This window comes from Eublepharis macularius, chromosome 2, assembly GCF_028583425.1.
Source record: "Eublepharis macularius isolate TG4126 chromosome 2, MPM_Emac_v1.0, whole genome shotgun sequence".
Classification (NCBI taxonomy): Eukaryota; Metazoa; Chordata; class Lepidosauria; order Squamata; family Eublepharidae; genus Eublepharis; species Eublepharis macularius.
Window position 1 is genome coordinate 49,721,584 of NC_072791.1, and position 15,772 is coordinate 49,737,355.

General features: G+C 38.6%; 1 protein-coding gene across 7 annotated transcripts in view; it reads left to right on the plus strand.

Moving 5' to 3' along the window:
- RALGAPA1 (Ral GTPase activating protein catalytic subunit alpha 1) overlaps positions 1 to 15,772 on the plus strand; it is a 190,947-nt gene that overhangs the window by 53,973 nt on the left and 121,202 nt on the right. For 3 of the 7 annotated variants that reach the window (XM_054972958.1, XM_054972965.1, XM_054972962.1), the window contains exon 17: positions 10,615 to 10,755. The exons of the other annotated variants lie outside the window; for them this stretch is intronic. In XM_054972958.1, coding sequence (XP_054828933.1) covers positions 10,615 to 10,755 — 141 coding nt within the window. The remainder of the gene's footprint in view (positions 1 to 10,614; positions 10,756 to 15,772) is intronic. 7 annotated transcript variants of the gene reach the window in all.

The window sequence follows — 15,772 nt, forward strand, 5'->3', positions numbered from 1 at the left end:
CCAGATGTCTAGCTAATTCATATGTCGGTGAACCAATGGCACTCACAATGGGTCGGAGTGGGACTGAATCTTTATGTATTTTGGGGAGTCCATATAGTCTAGGTGGCTGTGCTTCAGTCTTGCATAGTTTTCTGTGCGTGTCGGGATGTAGTGAGGAATTCTTGATCAGCGCATTTGTTAGCCTGGTGATTTTGCAAGTGGGATCTCGTTTTAGTTTTTTGTAGGTGGAGGGGTCCAGGAGTTCCTTAATCTTCTTTTTGTATTCCTCCGTTTTCATGATCACTGTAGCATTGCCTTTATCAGCTGGTAGAATGATGATGTCTGGATCTGCATTGAGGGTATTGATGGCATTTCTCTCCTTGCGTGTTATATTGCTGGTGGGAAGCTTTGCCTTTCGTAGAATCCTGGCTGTCTCTCCTCTTATTTCCTCAGCTTCCTCTTCAGGTAGATGACGGATGGCAGCTTCTACATTTGCAATGATGTCTTCCACAGGAATTCTGGTGGGGGTGACTGCAAAGTTTCCTCCCTTTGCCAAGATGGAGGTTTCTTCTGGTGAGAGTTGACGGTCTGTCAGATTGATGACAATGCGTGCATTGTCGAGCATTGGGCTTGTCTGTCTTTTTTCCTGTAGTTTGTTAAACTTCTGCTTCTGTCTGGATGTGTGGTTGGTAAACACTTGTTCCATCTTCCTGTAGGTGAGATTATCGACCTTGTCCCAATCCTGACTTCTCATTTTATGGCTGGTGTTGATATGCAAGCAAAATAGCTCCTTGTCTGTGGCAGCAAGTTCTCTGCGGGTAGTGTGGATTCTCTCACGTAAGAGGGCCTGTTCTAGACGGTCATAAATGCGGTTCGCCTGTGTGGTTTTGAAGATTCTTTTAGTTGTGAGAAAAGATGGAATGGTTCTTGTGTCCCTGCAGCGTAGAAGAAAGGTCAAAGAACAGAGTAGATGTGCTTTCTTGTTCCGAAGTGTTTCCAATCTTCGGGTCTGTTGGAATGTTTCCTCCCCGTAGAGGTGTTCGATGTATTGTCGAAGGCTTTCACGGCCGGAGAACGATGGTTGTTGGTCACAGTCACCTACAGGAAAAGTGTTTTTGCCATATATCAAAGGAATTACTGATCAGATGGGAAAGCTTATGGAAAAGCATAACCTTCAAGCAGTATTCAGACCCACCCGAAAAATACAACAGATGCTACGATCAGCAAAAGACAGCAGAGACCCCCTCACCCCCTCACCTCTGCAGGAGTATACCGTATACCCTGCAGCTGTGGACAAGTTTACATCGGGACCACAAAGCGTAGCATCCAGACAAGAATAAAAGAACATGAAAGACACTGCAGACTTGGACAGCCTGAAAAATCAGCAGTGGCTGAACATAGCCTAACTCAAACAGGGCACAGTATCTTATTCCAGGACACCAAAATACTGGACAACACTTCCAACTACTTTGTCAGACTGCACAGGGAAGCCATTGAAATTCACAAGCATAAGCAAAACTTCAACAGGAAAGAAGAAACCTTAAGAATGAACAGAGCATGGGCTCCAGTTCTGAAAAACACCAGGCCAACAAAACACTCCACACCCGACAATAGCCCTGCAGAGAAGATTAGCACATCAAGCACCAATCCATATGCAAAAGAACCTCCTCAGGTTACAGTGAAGCCTCCCGCCATTAGCATTCCACACCCTGGGAAACTCTTACAGAATGACTCAGCTCAACCCCACCCCTCCTGAGTAGATACAAATGACCTACATCTTTTCCACACTGTGACACTGAGAGATCTCTGTCTTTTGGTGCTACACCTCTGAAGATGCCAGCCACAGCTGCTGGCGAAACGTCAGGAACTACAATGCCAAGACCACGGCAATACAGCCCGGAAAACCCCCAACAACCAGAGCATAAATTGTTAGTATGAAAAATTAGAATAAAGGTAAAGAGAAGGTTTAGCCCCCTAACCAAAAGACCAAGAAATATAATCTAAATAAAACTCCTGGAAAATTTAAAAACCATGTAAAGAACAAATTTCCAGTACTAAGTTCAATTGAACATGAATTACAAGAACTGTGGGATGAAACCAGAGATATTATCAAGGAAGTGTGAACAAACACTATTCCTTTAGCCCAAAAAAGGCAAAGCCTCAATGAATGACTGAGGAAACTCTTGAAATTGCTAAAGATAGATGAGAAGTAAAAGATAAAAGAAATAGAATCAGAATTCTGAATACAGGTTTTCAGCGATTTGCACACAGAGACAAAAAGAACTATTATAATAATCAGTGGAAAAGCAATAGAAGAGAAGAACAGAAAAGGAAGAACAAGAGACCTGTTCCACAAGGTTCAGGAAACCAAAGGAAAATTCAGACCTTGGATGGTGATGCTGAAAGATCAGAAAGGAAATACATTATCTGGTCAGGACAAAATAAAGAAAAGATGTACAATACACTGGAAAATTATACAGAGAGATGAAAGGATGACAGATTCCTTCAAAGAATAATCTTTTGATGAAGAATCTGCAATTTTAGAAAGTGAAGTGGAAGCTGCACTCAAAGCAGTTGGGAGAAACAGATCACCGGGAGTTTACGGGATACCAATAGAGTTATTTCAAGCTACAGAAACTCAGCCCATCAAAATCTTAACAAGAATATGCCAACAAATATGGAAAACAAAATAATGGCACATGGACTGGAAACATTCAGTTTACATTGCAATTCTGAAAAAAGGAGAAATTAAAGATTGCAACAACTATTATTCCATCTCATTAATTTCCCATGAAAGCAAAACAATGCTCGAAATTCTACAACCCAAAGATAAATAAATAAATAGTTACCATATATGATACAAGAAATGCTAAGTATTTAAACTGGATTCAGAAAAGGAAGCAGCACTAGTGATCATATTGCAAATGTATGACGTTTACTGGACCATGCTGGAGAATTTCAGAATAAAATCAGCTTGTGCTTTATAGATTATAGTAAAGCCTTTGATTGTGTGGATCATGAAAACCTATGGACCGTTTTAAATGAAATTGATATGCCAAAACATCTGATGATTTTGATATACAACTTGTACTCTGGACAAGAAGCCACTATTAGGACAGAATAAGGGGAAACAAAATGGTTTGCGATTGGCAAAGATCTTAGACAAGAATGTATTATCTCCCTATCTGTTCAGCGTATATGTAGAACATATATAAGGAAAGTTGGATTTGATTTAGATGGCTGAGTGAGAATTGGTGGGAGGAACATTTAACAATTTAAGATATGCAGATGCACCACATTACTGGCAGAATATCATGATGATTTGAACTGACTACTGATGAAAGTTAAAGGAGAAAGAGCCAAAGCAGGATTACAGCTGAACATCAAAAGACAATGAATACTGAGAAATCACACAATTACAATTAAGTTTGACAATGAAGAACTTGAAATTGAAGAAATTGATAGGTTGACAATGAAGAAATAGGAAAAATTTCTATTTCCTTGGTTCAATCATCAACTGAAAAGGAAATTGCAACCAAGAAATTAGGAGGTTAAGATTTAGAAGGGCATCCTTGAAGGAACTAGAAAAGATCCTTAAGGAAAAGGAAAGTGTTTCTTGGGACCAAGATAACAACAACAACAACAACAACAACAACAACAAAAATGATAATAGTAGAAAAGAGCAAGAGTCCAGTAGCACCTATAAGACTTAACAAACTTTGTGGTAGGGTATGAGCTTTCATGAGTCACCACTCACTTCTTCAGATAACAACAACATTGGATTTATATACCACCCAATAGGACGTCTTAATGCCACACTCAAAGGGGTTTACAAAGTATGTTATTATTATCCTCACGAGAATCACCCTGTAAGGTGGGTGGGGCTGAGAGAGCTGTAACTGACCCAAGGTCACCCAGCCCGCCCCTTTACCCGTCTTTTTGAAAGGGGATGTGATCAACGGATTGCGCAGGAGAAGCGCTATTCAAAGGGTGATGTGGACAAACAAGCGAAGAATGCGCAATAACAGATGGAGCAATCATTGCACAAGAAAAGCGGGAGCTAAGGTAGTGTGGAATCGGCCACTGTCCTAAAATATTTAACAGAGAGAACTTGGTACTTAATGCCTTTCTCAAAGCGTTCAAAAGATATTCAGCATATCTCATGTTTTGAACTAAGTTGCTGTTTTCTTGTTAGGCTTTTTAGGCTTTATTACCATGCACAATATTTAGCACAGCTGATCTTTGTTCAAAGTTATGGCTAGCATCTAATGAAAATATATTAAGATAGTAAACTTTCTTTTTCACAAGGCGTGACCAGATAGCTTTAGTTTATCAGTAGCTAGTATTCTGATTAATATTTGAAAGGATATACAGTTTGCATTAAATACTCAAATATGCTCACATGATTATTGAAGTTACTTGACTTGTTCTAATATCCTATACACTTATTGAGATTTGGCAGTTGTTGTTCACCTATGCTGTCCCTAGGGAACACTAAAAATGGCAAATTGACCTGCCTTGTGCATAGCATGTTCAGTGCATTAATAATGGCTACCTGCATTGTATATTTTTTCTAGCTTTTAAGGGCTACAGGCGCAATGTTGAGAGTGTTTCTGTATCTCTCCTTCTCTTTTCGTTTATTTTAGTCTCAAAAGATGAGTAGAGATGCAGAGCCATATCATAGTGCAAAGATAACATTAGGAGGGAGTGAAGAAAGAGGAGCAATTATTATTTGTAAGGTTGGCTTGGCATTGATCTTGTGTGTTTATGCTCAAGCTAGTAAGAAACAGACTGCTAGAAAATGTTAGACTGGGTTCTTGCCACATCCTGTGGGTGGTGTCCAGGAAGCAGCAATCTGAATGACCTTTCTGCTCAGACCATGATACAGTCCCAACCCAGAACTTTTAACGGCTATCCCACCTTATCAAGTGATCTGCTCTGGCCTATCAGTGTTAAAGAAGACTTCTGTAGAAGTGATCGATGGAGTTGTTCTCTCTTTTCACCAGTCTAATGTTGACACAGAGATAAAATCCTTTCTCAAATCTTCCAGGTCTCATATTTGTAGCTCATGTTTGTAGCTCATTTGTAGCTCATGTTCAGAATGAACATCCAAAATAATTAAATTATGTATCAATACAATAGCACTGTGAAGTTTTACATATAATGGAATTATTCTCTCCTGTCAATCAACATCTAAATTTTAAGACATCAGTGTTTCACATTTCTGATATGGATCTCATCACCTACAATTATATTTTTTATTTATGTCATTTATAGTCTGCCTTTCTCACTGAGACTCAAGGTGGATTACATGGTGTGATTCAGTACAATCTGTTCACAACATTTCAGTATACATGTAATGAATATATACATGAAATTTGCAATATTTAAAGAGAAAGAATGAAAAGAAAGGTTTAAAAATTTATCAAGTGTTGAAACAGACGGTAGACAAATTCCATAACTGATACATTAAACAACATAGGAACTACCTAGTAAGATCATACTTATAGCAATAGTAGTGAACTCTATAGTCCCTCATTGTTTACAGAAATAGTAGTGAAGTCTTTGTTCCCTCCTTATCCCTTTACTGATGGATCTCTTGAGACCGCTTCCTTACAGTACAGCCCTCCCATCTGAGCAAAACCCCCTCTTGAAGAATTCAATTTTGCATTATTTATGGAAGGCCAGGAGAGTGGGAGCTTTCTTAACCTCCTCAGGTAGGCCATTCCATAAAGCAGGGGCCACCACAGAGGATCCCCTTGTATGGGCAGCTATTGATTTTGCCTATGTGAAGGGTGGCGTATTCGCTGAGATAATTTTTCCTGTCAAAAAAATCTGTACTGCTGTTACTTACTTCCCACAATCTCTTAACATACTTAAGAGTAGTGCTATTGCAGTAATGTACTTATCAATAGTGCTATTACAAGTTTAATATTCATTCATGCCATTTCTAACCTACATTGGCCAAGGTCTGATTTCAGAGCAGCATGTGTTATCTTGTGCTAATTATACTGCACTGCTAGAGCTATGTTAAGAATCCTGATTCATTATTGTTTCGTTTTCTTCTCTGATTGTAGTCTTGACCATAGGAAGGGAGAGATCTGTGCCTTTATAGTTTCTGCAGACATTTCTTGTCTTCCTGTTGGCATATGCAATGGACATGCATTGTTTGCTTATGACATTAGTTATAAAAATAAGACCATGATGGTACTTGTACAGCATTTGTTATTGACACTAGAAGATTCAAATTTTGAATTGAAATGGAATCAGCTAATACTTGCATTGCACTCTGTGTGTGTGCATGTGTGTGTGTGTGTGTGTGTGTGTGAAAGAGAGAGAGAGAGAGAGAGAGATGTAATTAGATGCAAAGAGCCCGTAGCTGCTGTTCTAGACTATCAAGATAACTCAAAGGGCTGTAGAGGACAGGGGCTGAAAAAAAATCTTGAGGCCTGTACAGAATCCAGTGTGTGTGTGTGTGGCCTTCAGATCTGAATGTAGTATGAAACACAATGTAGATTTTCCTTTTTAAAATTTCTAAACTAGTTTTCTAACTAAAAATAAACAAGGTTGTTTGCAGCCATCAATTATATTCTGTTTTCTGGTTGCTTTTGAATATGAGTATAGAAATAAATGAGATTATTTTGATTATTTGGCTTAAAGACAGCTATCTCATTAACATTTGTGGAACCCTGATGAGCATCATCTCATAGCCAGTCACAGGTTACACACTAAAGTGTGTGTGTGTGTGTCTCAAAATTGCATTTCTCATCTTCTGTTGCATGCAGCTTATATAATCAATCTGATTTTATGTGAAGTTTTTAAATTACCTCCTAACCTGGTATGCCTCCTAACCTGGTACGCAATTCCCCTAGGTAAGCAAAAATAAAATTTTGACCCCTTATGTAAGTATATAGTTATTGTGGCATTGGTTGAATTAACAGAAAAGTTGAAAAATGATTTAAAAGATGCTAGTCCCAGAGGTATGTCATTACATGTTTGTCAATTTTGTATAGAATTGTTACAAGAAAAAATGAAAATTTTGTATTTGTATTTGTATTATCTTATTTCATGAGAATTTGGCTTACCTGGTCTAGAAAATAAGAGTAATAGACTATTAATTCCCATTATTTTCCTTCAGAGAAAAATAAAATGCAAGAGAGATTTTGTCCTTGTGTATCTATCACATACACTTTTTTTCCAAGTCAGTAGTACTTGTAAAGCTGCTTAATTACATTTATCATACAGTTAAAAGTTGAATGCTAATTTAGTTGTATAGCGTTACTGACGTACATGCAACTTCTCTGTTATATAATACCTATGAGTGAAGACAGTTTCTGATGCATTGTTACTTAATTGCTGTTGCTGTGATTTTTCATGCCCTCTGGTTTCATTATGTGAACCTCAGAACAAGCACCACACTTTCACTTCTGTAACTTTGAACAAGTTTCAGGTGGAGGAGGATTAATCATTGCCAAGTTAAAATTAGAATTATGTTTCTGTGATTGTTCTATCATCAGTATATTATAACTGTGTTGGTCCCACAGAATGAGATATAAATCATAGGTCATAATTGTATTTAATTGGATTGGATTGTTTAAATTTTGTAAGCTGTCAAACTCTTTGAACATGTCCTTCAGGCATAATTGTTACAGTAAATTCCAAGAAGAAGCTCTTACATGTTAAGACATTGTAGTTCAGTCACTTGAACACCAGACAGCAGAGGAGATTGCTTGGCATGTTAGATCGAACCTGCTACCAGTTTCAAGACCCAAAATCCTCTTAAATTTTGTGATGCTGTCACCAGTCTGATTTGAATCTTGCAGAACTCTTTTATCTGGAGAATAGATACATCAAAATTGTCTATACAGAAAGATGAAGATCTGAAATAACATACAGCATAGATTAAACTTGATACATTGTGTGTGTGATAGTTTATGGGGTGGTAGTGGAGAAGAACTTTTGAAAATTCTGTGCATGGTTCCTCCCAACTATTGGACAAATGATTGTATCCCCAGTATCCCCAGTACAAGCAAGGTTCAGTTTGGGGAATGCTACAACAACTAGTTACTTTGCAAGCACTTGTCAGTGTGTATAAAAGCTGATCTTGAGTTTGATAATAGATGCATGTGGCAAATAGGTGGCATGATCTGAATTTTGAAGAAGTTTTCCCAAGGCTGTCACATGCCCGTTGGCTGTATGAATTGGCCCTGCTATAAAAATCTTTAGACAGATTATTTGCTTGGTTTTCAAAGCATCCTGATGATCAAATATTCATCCTAGTGTAGGAAAGAATTTTTGCCATCCTAGTTTATCTGGGCTCTTGAACACCTAGTTTGACAGAATAACTACATACGTTTAGAAAACTTGAAGCATTTAACAGAGTTATATTTTTGTCCTATCTGTAACTTTCTCTGCAAATTTTTCAAAATTGGATGATTTATCTATTGTTAAATGCAGAATTAGCTATTATAGCTACTTATAATCATTCCATATTTTTAGAAAATGCATTTCCCTTCCTTACCCTTTCCCTTCCTTACTTACAGGATTACTTAAGGCCAAACTAGAAATAATAGTGCAGCCATAACTGCCCCTTTCACATACAAGCTTTGGGGGGTCCACACCCCTACCCACCTCACAGCATAGTTGTGAGGATAAAATGATAGAAGAGAATATATTGTTGAAGGCTTTCACAGCCAGAGAACGATGGTTGTTGTGGGTTTTCCAGGCTGTATTGCCGTGGTCTTGGCATTGTAGTTCCTGACGTTTCTTCAGCAGCTGTGACTGGCATCTTCAGAGGTGTGGCACCGAAAGATGCCAGTCACAGCTGCTGGCGAAACATCAGGAACTACAATGGCAAGACCACGGCAATACAGCCCGGAAAACCCACAACAACCATCGTTCTCTGGCCATGAAAGCCTTCAACAATATATTCTCTTCTATCATTTTATCCTCACAACAATGCTGTGAGGTGGGTAGGGGTGTGGACCCCCCAAAAAATCAATTGAATCTGGATCTGGGTATCAGGGATACCATAAAAATTCAGTATCCCTGAATTCCTGGTCAGGTTCTCTAATTTGGTTCGGTAGGATTAGAGAAGCTCAAATTTATCTCACCATTATTCCCTGTGGGGAAAACTATCTGGGGAGCTGCGGAGTGGCATTTTTCAAGCAAACTCCACCAAATTTGCGGGAAACCTATCCCTTCTTGTCCACTGAAGATTCCTCCCCCCAAATTTTAGGAAGATTGGTCCTAGGGGTCCAATTCTGTGGGGCCCAGCACATAGTGCCTACAGGCACACTCTATTGTTTCCTATGGGGCAAACATTTCCAAGACTTTCCAGCAAAAGAGAAACCTTAAGCAAAAACTGCCCCTGACCAAAAGCCAGTCCCAGTGTAAGTACCAGTCCCACTGCAAGCAGAATCAACAAAGCCCAACAGAATGAAACTACAGCAAGGGAACCACTGTCAAACCAGAGAATCCCAAACTAAAGCAAGGGAGGTGAGGCTCACTAGACAAGTTGTGGAGTTTAAAAGGCAGCTGGTGGCAGCTTGAAAGGCTCTTTAGAGCTTGGGTGGGGACGAAGCTGGGATGGGATGGAATCCATGGCCCTCACCTCATGGAGAAAAGCAAGCAGCAGCAGAGATGGAGCAGAAGCAAGCGAGAGGGCAGCATTGCAAAGTTGCCAAAGACCTTCCAAGGCAAGCTTCATGTCAGGAGAGCAGTATAAGGCCAGTGGGGGACATGAAGCAGCAGGCAGAGAGGCTGGGCGAGGAACCAGCAGGAGCATGGGGAGCTGTGAGGGCATAGGCCTAAGGAAGATGGTCTTGTCTTCTGCCCCCCCCAATGCCTAAAAATAAAAAAGCGCCACCCTGCAGCAGTGTTTGCCGAATTAAACCGAATACACTCGATTTAATCAGGTCCGTTAGTATCTGACTTCCCAGTTCTGATCTAGGATCCTCTATTTTGAACCAACATCATCAGATTTTGCTGGATTGGCATAAATCTGGCTAATTGACAAATATATAAATCCCTGATCATACACCAACAAGTCGCAAGTATATATGCAGACAATCCAGACCACACATTCTAATCTTAGCACAGTTGTGACATCAAGGACAGTTGAAGCACATCAAGTTCTGTAATGTCTGAACACTCACTAAAACTGTCAAGCTTCTGCATGAATTTATTTTTCTTGCTCAATATTTGCTTCAAGACTCTTAAGGTCTTTAAGAAAAAACTTAAGTGCAAAATTTACACATGTACTTCATTAGAGTAGAATTTCACACATCCTGAGTGTCCATGCAGTGGCTTTCAATTTGCTGACCTTTTCCAACCCCTGATGCAGGGGACACTAATGCGTATTAGTTTTTTAAAACTTTGAATACCAAACAGCTGTAATTGTGAAAGTATAGGCAATATTGCTGTCTTACATTTAAGAGTTTTTTTAAAAAATGTTTATTGATTATTTTTCCCTTACAGCTCTGCCAATATCTGCCGTGCTGAAATGTTTTAATTTAAATTTTCTTCCTTTTTATCTTTGTTTTCTCTGTTGCTGCTTTTTCTGTGACACAAGCCTTTCATTATAGTCACTCTTCTTTTTTTCCTTCCCCACTTCTTTCTTTTCCTTTTTTAAAGCCATGAGAAGCCGATCCATTGGTGAATGTGCTCTGCCATCGGCCTATATACGCAGTGCTAAAAGTGCTCCTGTTCTGATCCATACTTCCAAACCCTTCTTGCCTGATATTGTTCTCACTCCCCTTTCTGATGAGCTTTCAGGTAGTGCCACCTCTGCTAATTTCTGCACCCCCTTTCACTTTTTTAATCCTTCTGCTTTCAAAAAATCTGCATAATCAATATATTTTTCAAAGTAAAATATTTAGGGGTGGGGAGGAAATGTGGAAGAGCTTAAGAACGAATCTATTGAGTTATATAATATGCAGTATTTTCAGCTCATTCTGGAACTGTGAGAAGCTAGTGCTGTGCCAATTAATGTGAAAATGATGTTACCTTCTGCTTTTGTAACCGAATTTTAAAAAGTGTAACACAATTATCTGGGAAATATTTTTGAAGTAAGTTTTCTTTATGGGATGGCAAGACAGGAGAAGGAAGAAGAAAAGTTCTCTTATCATACTGATCTTCAACATAGAGCTGTTGAGGATATTTTTGCACACCCTGTATGGTCAACATCATAGCTGCTGTGTTGTTGTTGTTGTTTTTTAATTTACCAGCATTATGGGCTTTTGCTTTTGACTGCTGCTTCTGGTCAGTATTTCTGGCAAACATGTCAAAGTAGGGCTACATTACACCACACAACTAACACGTCAGAGTAGGGCTACATTACACCACACAACTATCAAACATATAATACATAAAAGAAGTCTTACGAATTATACTGATACAAATTTCTTGGTGGTCTCCCATTCATGTACTAACCAGGGCTGACCCTGCTTAGTTTCTGAAATCTGACAAGTTAGCCTGGGCTATCTATAGTTTCACTTCATCCTGCAAACCATTTTAATAGGCTGCAGAAAATCATTACTATAAGGATGAAATCTCTATTTTATATAAGACAGGTTGTTTACAACAAGATGCTATTGCTCTTCATTTCTGGGAAGGCCATTTTTCTTGGCATTTCTAGCTAGTTATCAGAACTGGTCTGTTTAGTATTAATAGCTGTCTTCAGTATGAAACATTAGCTTAAGACCAAAAGATTATTTTAAGCATCTATTTATGTAGTATGTTATTCATATAGGAAAAGACAGGATTTTTTGACAAAATAGAAATGAAATATTATGGAACACTCTTCACACATCACCATTTTATTGGCGAGGCCATGTTAAATTGTGGTGTTTTAAACAGGAGTGGTGAAATCCCATTCTTGCAAAATTTGTGGATGCTTTGAAAAGCTCAGAGTTTTGTTTCTTGTGTAGTATGTATATCATACAGGCATGGAAGTATGTAAACTGCAGTTATATAGGCATAGTTGCTTGCTGGGAGGCGGGGGGATTTTTTCTTTCTTTTGCCTTGCTCCAGAGGGTTGGTGGACATCTACAACATACTCCCCTCTCCCCTCTTGAACATAAATAAAGGATCCTTCTGTTTGTGTAAGGGATGAAAGCAATAGTTTGTGCAGGAAAGGAAAGGCCCAAGCAGTTTAGGAAAAGCCCAAGCAGTTTAACAAATTAATGTGGGTGAAAACTTGAGGTAAGGGGGAAATTATACTATAAGGTCATGTTGCTTCATTGGTTTAGCTTGTATTGTTGCCAACACTATGAAAGTAGCTTTTTGTATATGGTGCTGCCTCTATTACTGGTATAGCTTTCTCAGTTGGATAGCACTGATATGAATATATTTATCAACAAAGAATTACTTTCTGTGATAGATTGTGTCCCTGGCTACAAATCTTTTGTTTGTGCTCTTTCAGCTCAGTCATAGGCTCTACCAATCCCCCACCATCTCTTATGACAATTTTTGTTTATTTTGAGCTCTTGTTGTCATACCTTTTGGAATTTCCTATATTCAAAAATAACAATTCCTATGCTTCTTGGCTGATAAGTAAGTGGAACTTTGAGTCTAGTTTTGTTTGAGCCTTCACTGTTGTAGCAAACGTTTTGTTGTTCTTTTAAAATATTAGGTTGTTCTAAGCTTTAAGTTACCAAACCAAGGAAAAATGAAAGGGGTCTGCACATGTTATATCCAAACTATTATGTAATGGGCAAACAATCTGCTGTACAAGGTTCACAATCACAATGAGTCCTACATTCTTTTCACAGCCATTTGTTGTTCATAGGAGCCAAGGATGATTTTCAGGGCAAGGATTGAGTCCACAAATTGATTGTCAAAGTGGTAGTAATTCAAGCCTACATCTCCGTGAGCTGCTTCTATCTTATATACTATAATCAGTGGATCTTTAAAGGCCACAAGAACCAAGATCTTCTTCAGATTGAGTTGTCCATCTTCATCGTTCTCATTTTTATGTACACAAATATGGAAACATAGCCTTTGAAAAATCAGATTCAGTAACCTGTCATCTTCTTTAGAGCTATAATACTTTGCCTGTTGCCTGCCTGATCTTCTTTCCCAGCTAACCTTGGCTCAAGAGCTGTTCACCATATGGCCCATCAAACTGGCTGTTAGTTTCTGTCCCTCTAATTTTTTAGGTTAAAGAGCTCACTGAATTATTCAGGTAGGAGTCATTCTATCATGTCTCCTGCCCCGCCACCACCACCAGCACCATGAGTTTCTTATGAGAGGTACATCCTTCCCAAAATCAATGTCCAAGAATTCTGACTGCACTTCTGAAATGAAAAATCTCCATGGTACTACTACAATAATCTTTCTTTTCTTTCTTTTCTGTTTGTCCTTTTCAATTTAAGGTATATCGTGACACAGTGACCAGAATGTTTCAAAATGTTTGCTCTTTTCTATATGTCTAAAAAAGGATTTCATATTGAAGCAAATGTAGCTTGCTTTTCAGTAGACAGATAGTCTTACAGGAATCGTTCATGGTAGTCAAAGTTGAATTCTAAATATTACTTTTGCTATATGTTTCTTTTAATAAGCTCTTTTTGCTTCTTATAAGTAAAGGTTTTTAAAAAATTCAGTTGGTGTCTTTTCTTTCATGATTCAGATCCTGAAATGATCAGAGCAATCTGCCATCCTTTTGAATAGGAGGTTTAAAAATAACCTTATTTAAAGCTTTTATTAAACACAAAAGATGCAATTCCCTCTTCCCAAACCCCCATGGGCAAATTTAATCCTGATTAAGCACCCACATGTGACTGACCAGATAGACATAAAATGCAGTAGTACCCTCCCTATATGTCTGTGAACTGAAACATATAACACCATCAGTGGAAAGTCCATGTGCGTATCTTTTAGTGCTGTTTGCTCTCCCTTTCACCAGATGTTAACTGAGCTCTGAGCTCAAGCAACTTCCAAGGCAAGAGGGAGGGTTGGATGGGAGTGCAAGAGGCACACAAAGTTTCTGTAACAGTGCAGTGCCCCATGGTATTCACCCATGGAATGAGGATAAGAGGAAACACTCTTCCAAGCTCTGTGTAGATCCCTTTGTCTAGAGGCAGCCTTGGAGACTGACACTTCACTCTTGAGAGGTTAGATCAGGCTGTGACAAAACAGAGTCATAATAACAGTAACAAACATCACGACTTTTTTCCCCAAGCCAACTTAGACATCAGGGCACGATCAGAGTTCTAAAACATTTTCAAGCAAAAAGACTTCTTAATAATTCAAGCATTTTGAAAATTGCAACATATGATTTTCTGCGGATTTAAATGCCCATGACACTCCTCAGACCTCAAAAGAGAAATCTCCAGAACAAGACTCTTCATCTTTATCATATTTTAAGGTGTTTTGTCCCATATGTCTCTAGGTTAAAAGTCACAACCACTCCATGAAAATCTGGACCATTGCCTAGCCTGCTAAGAGTTGCTTATCTGATTTAAGGCAAGGTTATGCAGTCTGGCACAAGTTGTGTATATCTGAGAAATAGGGAGGAACCATACACAGAAACCAGCCAGCTGATTGACTGGATAATGCATTACCTATCAGTTGCTGGAATAATTTATATTGAGGCCAGTTGGTTCAGTATCTAGACAGTAAGCAGGGCCATCCTAAGCAGAGTTAACACCTTTCTATGCTCGTTGACATCAACAGATATAGAACAGTGTAACTCTGCTTAGAGTGGCACTAAGTCAAGAAAGGGGTCTCATTGTTTTTGATCACTTCAAGATAAGAAGATAAGGATTCTTCCACCCAAACTAAACTATACATATTCCACAGTTAATACAGCAACTCTGCTCCAAGCTTTATGCTGAAGCTGAAGAGTAAAAATCTTTATTCATAGGACTAGTTTTTTGAGGGTAGGTGCTACTTAATTATGGAAGGGTAAATAAGAGCATGGCAGCCTCCCATTCAAAATGTATTAAAACTTGCATCCTGAAAGCAAAATCAAAAAGAGTCCAGTAGCACCTTTAAGACTAACCAACTTTATTGTAGTTGGTTAGTCTTAAAGGTGCTACTAGACTCTTTTTGATTTTGCTACTACAGACTAACACGGCTAACTCCTCTGCATCCTGAAAGCTTAATTGCTGCAGTGATGGTTCTTTAGATGCATGTAAAATCTGTGTTTTAATGGTTTTCTCTGGACTAGAATCCAGGAGATGCCACAAGAGCTTCTATGAACTCCTTTGGGCATTATAGAGACATTTTAAAGTAAAGTATGAAATTATTTTTTTTTCAAGGGTGGAAGCTGTCACCATATATGTAAATTTAAATCTGGCTGGCGGCTATCTCCAGCCATAGAGGCCATGCTTCTTTGATCTAGCATTTAGAATAGCAGGGAGAAAGGAAAATTGGATTCTTACCTATGAGTAGTGATTCTCTTGTTTCAGGTGCTTGTCCGGCTCATTCTAATGAAACAGGATGTTGTGAAAAGATCTAGATATATTTTGCCCTTTTAAAAAGGAGAAATAAAACTGTTCTGTAATTATTATAAACAGCTGGTTCAGTATTTTTAGCACTGAAGCAGTTCTAGCTTTCCCCCCTTTCTTATTACAAGAAATGACTTTCTGTTTTTAATGATACTAGTGTCTTTAAAAGATCCCAACTGATGGTTGAATGGGAGGAGCAGCATTCCTTACCTAACCTTTTAGAATTTGGAAAGAAGGTTGCCTCAATTCAGTTAAATGATGGATTTACTCTGGCACCTGGAGAAACAGGAGAAAAGCATAGGTAAAAATCCAGCCCTTGGTTATAATATCTGTGTTTTAGA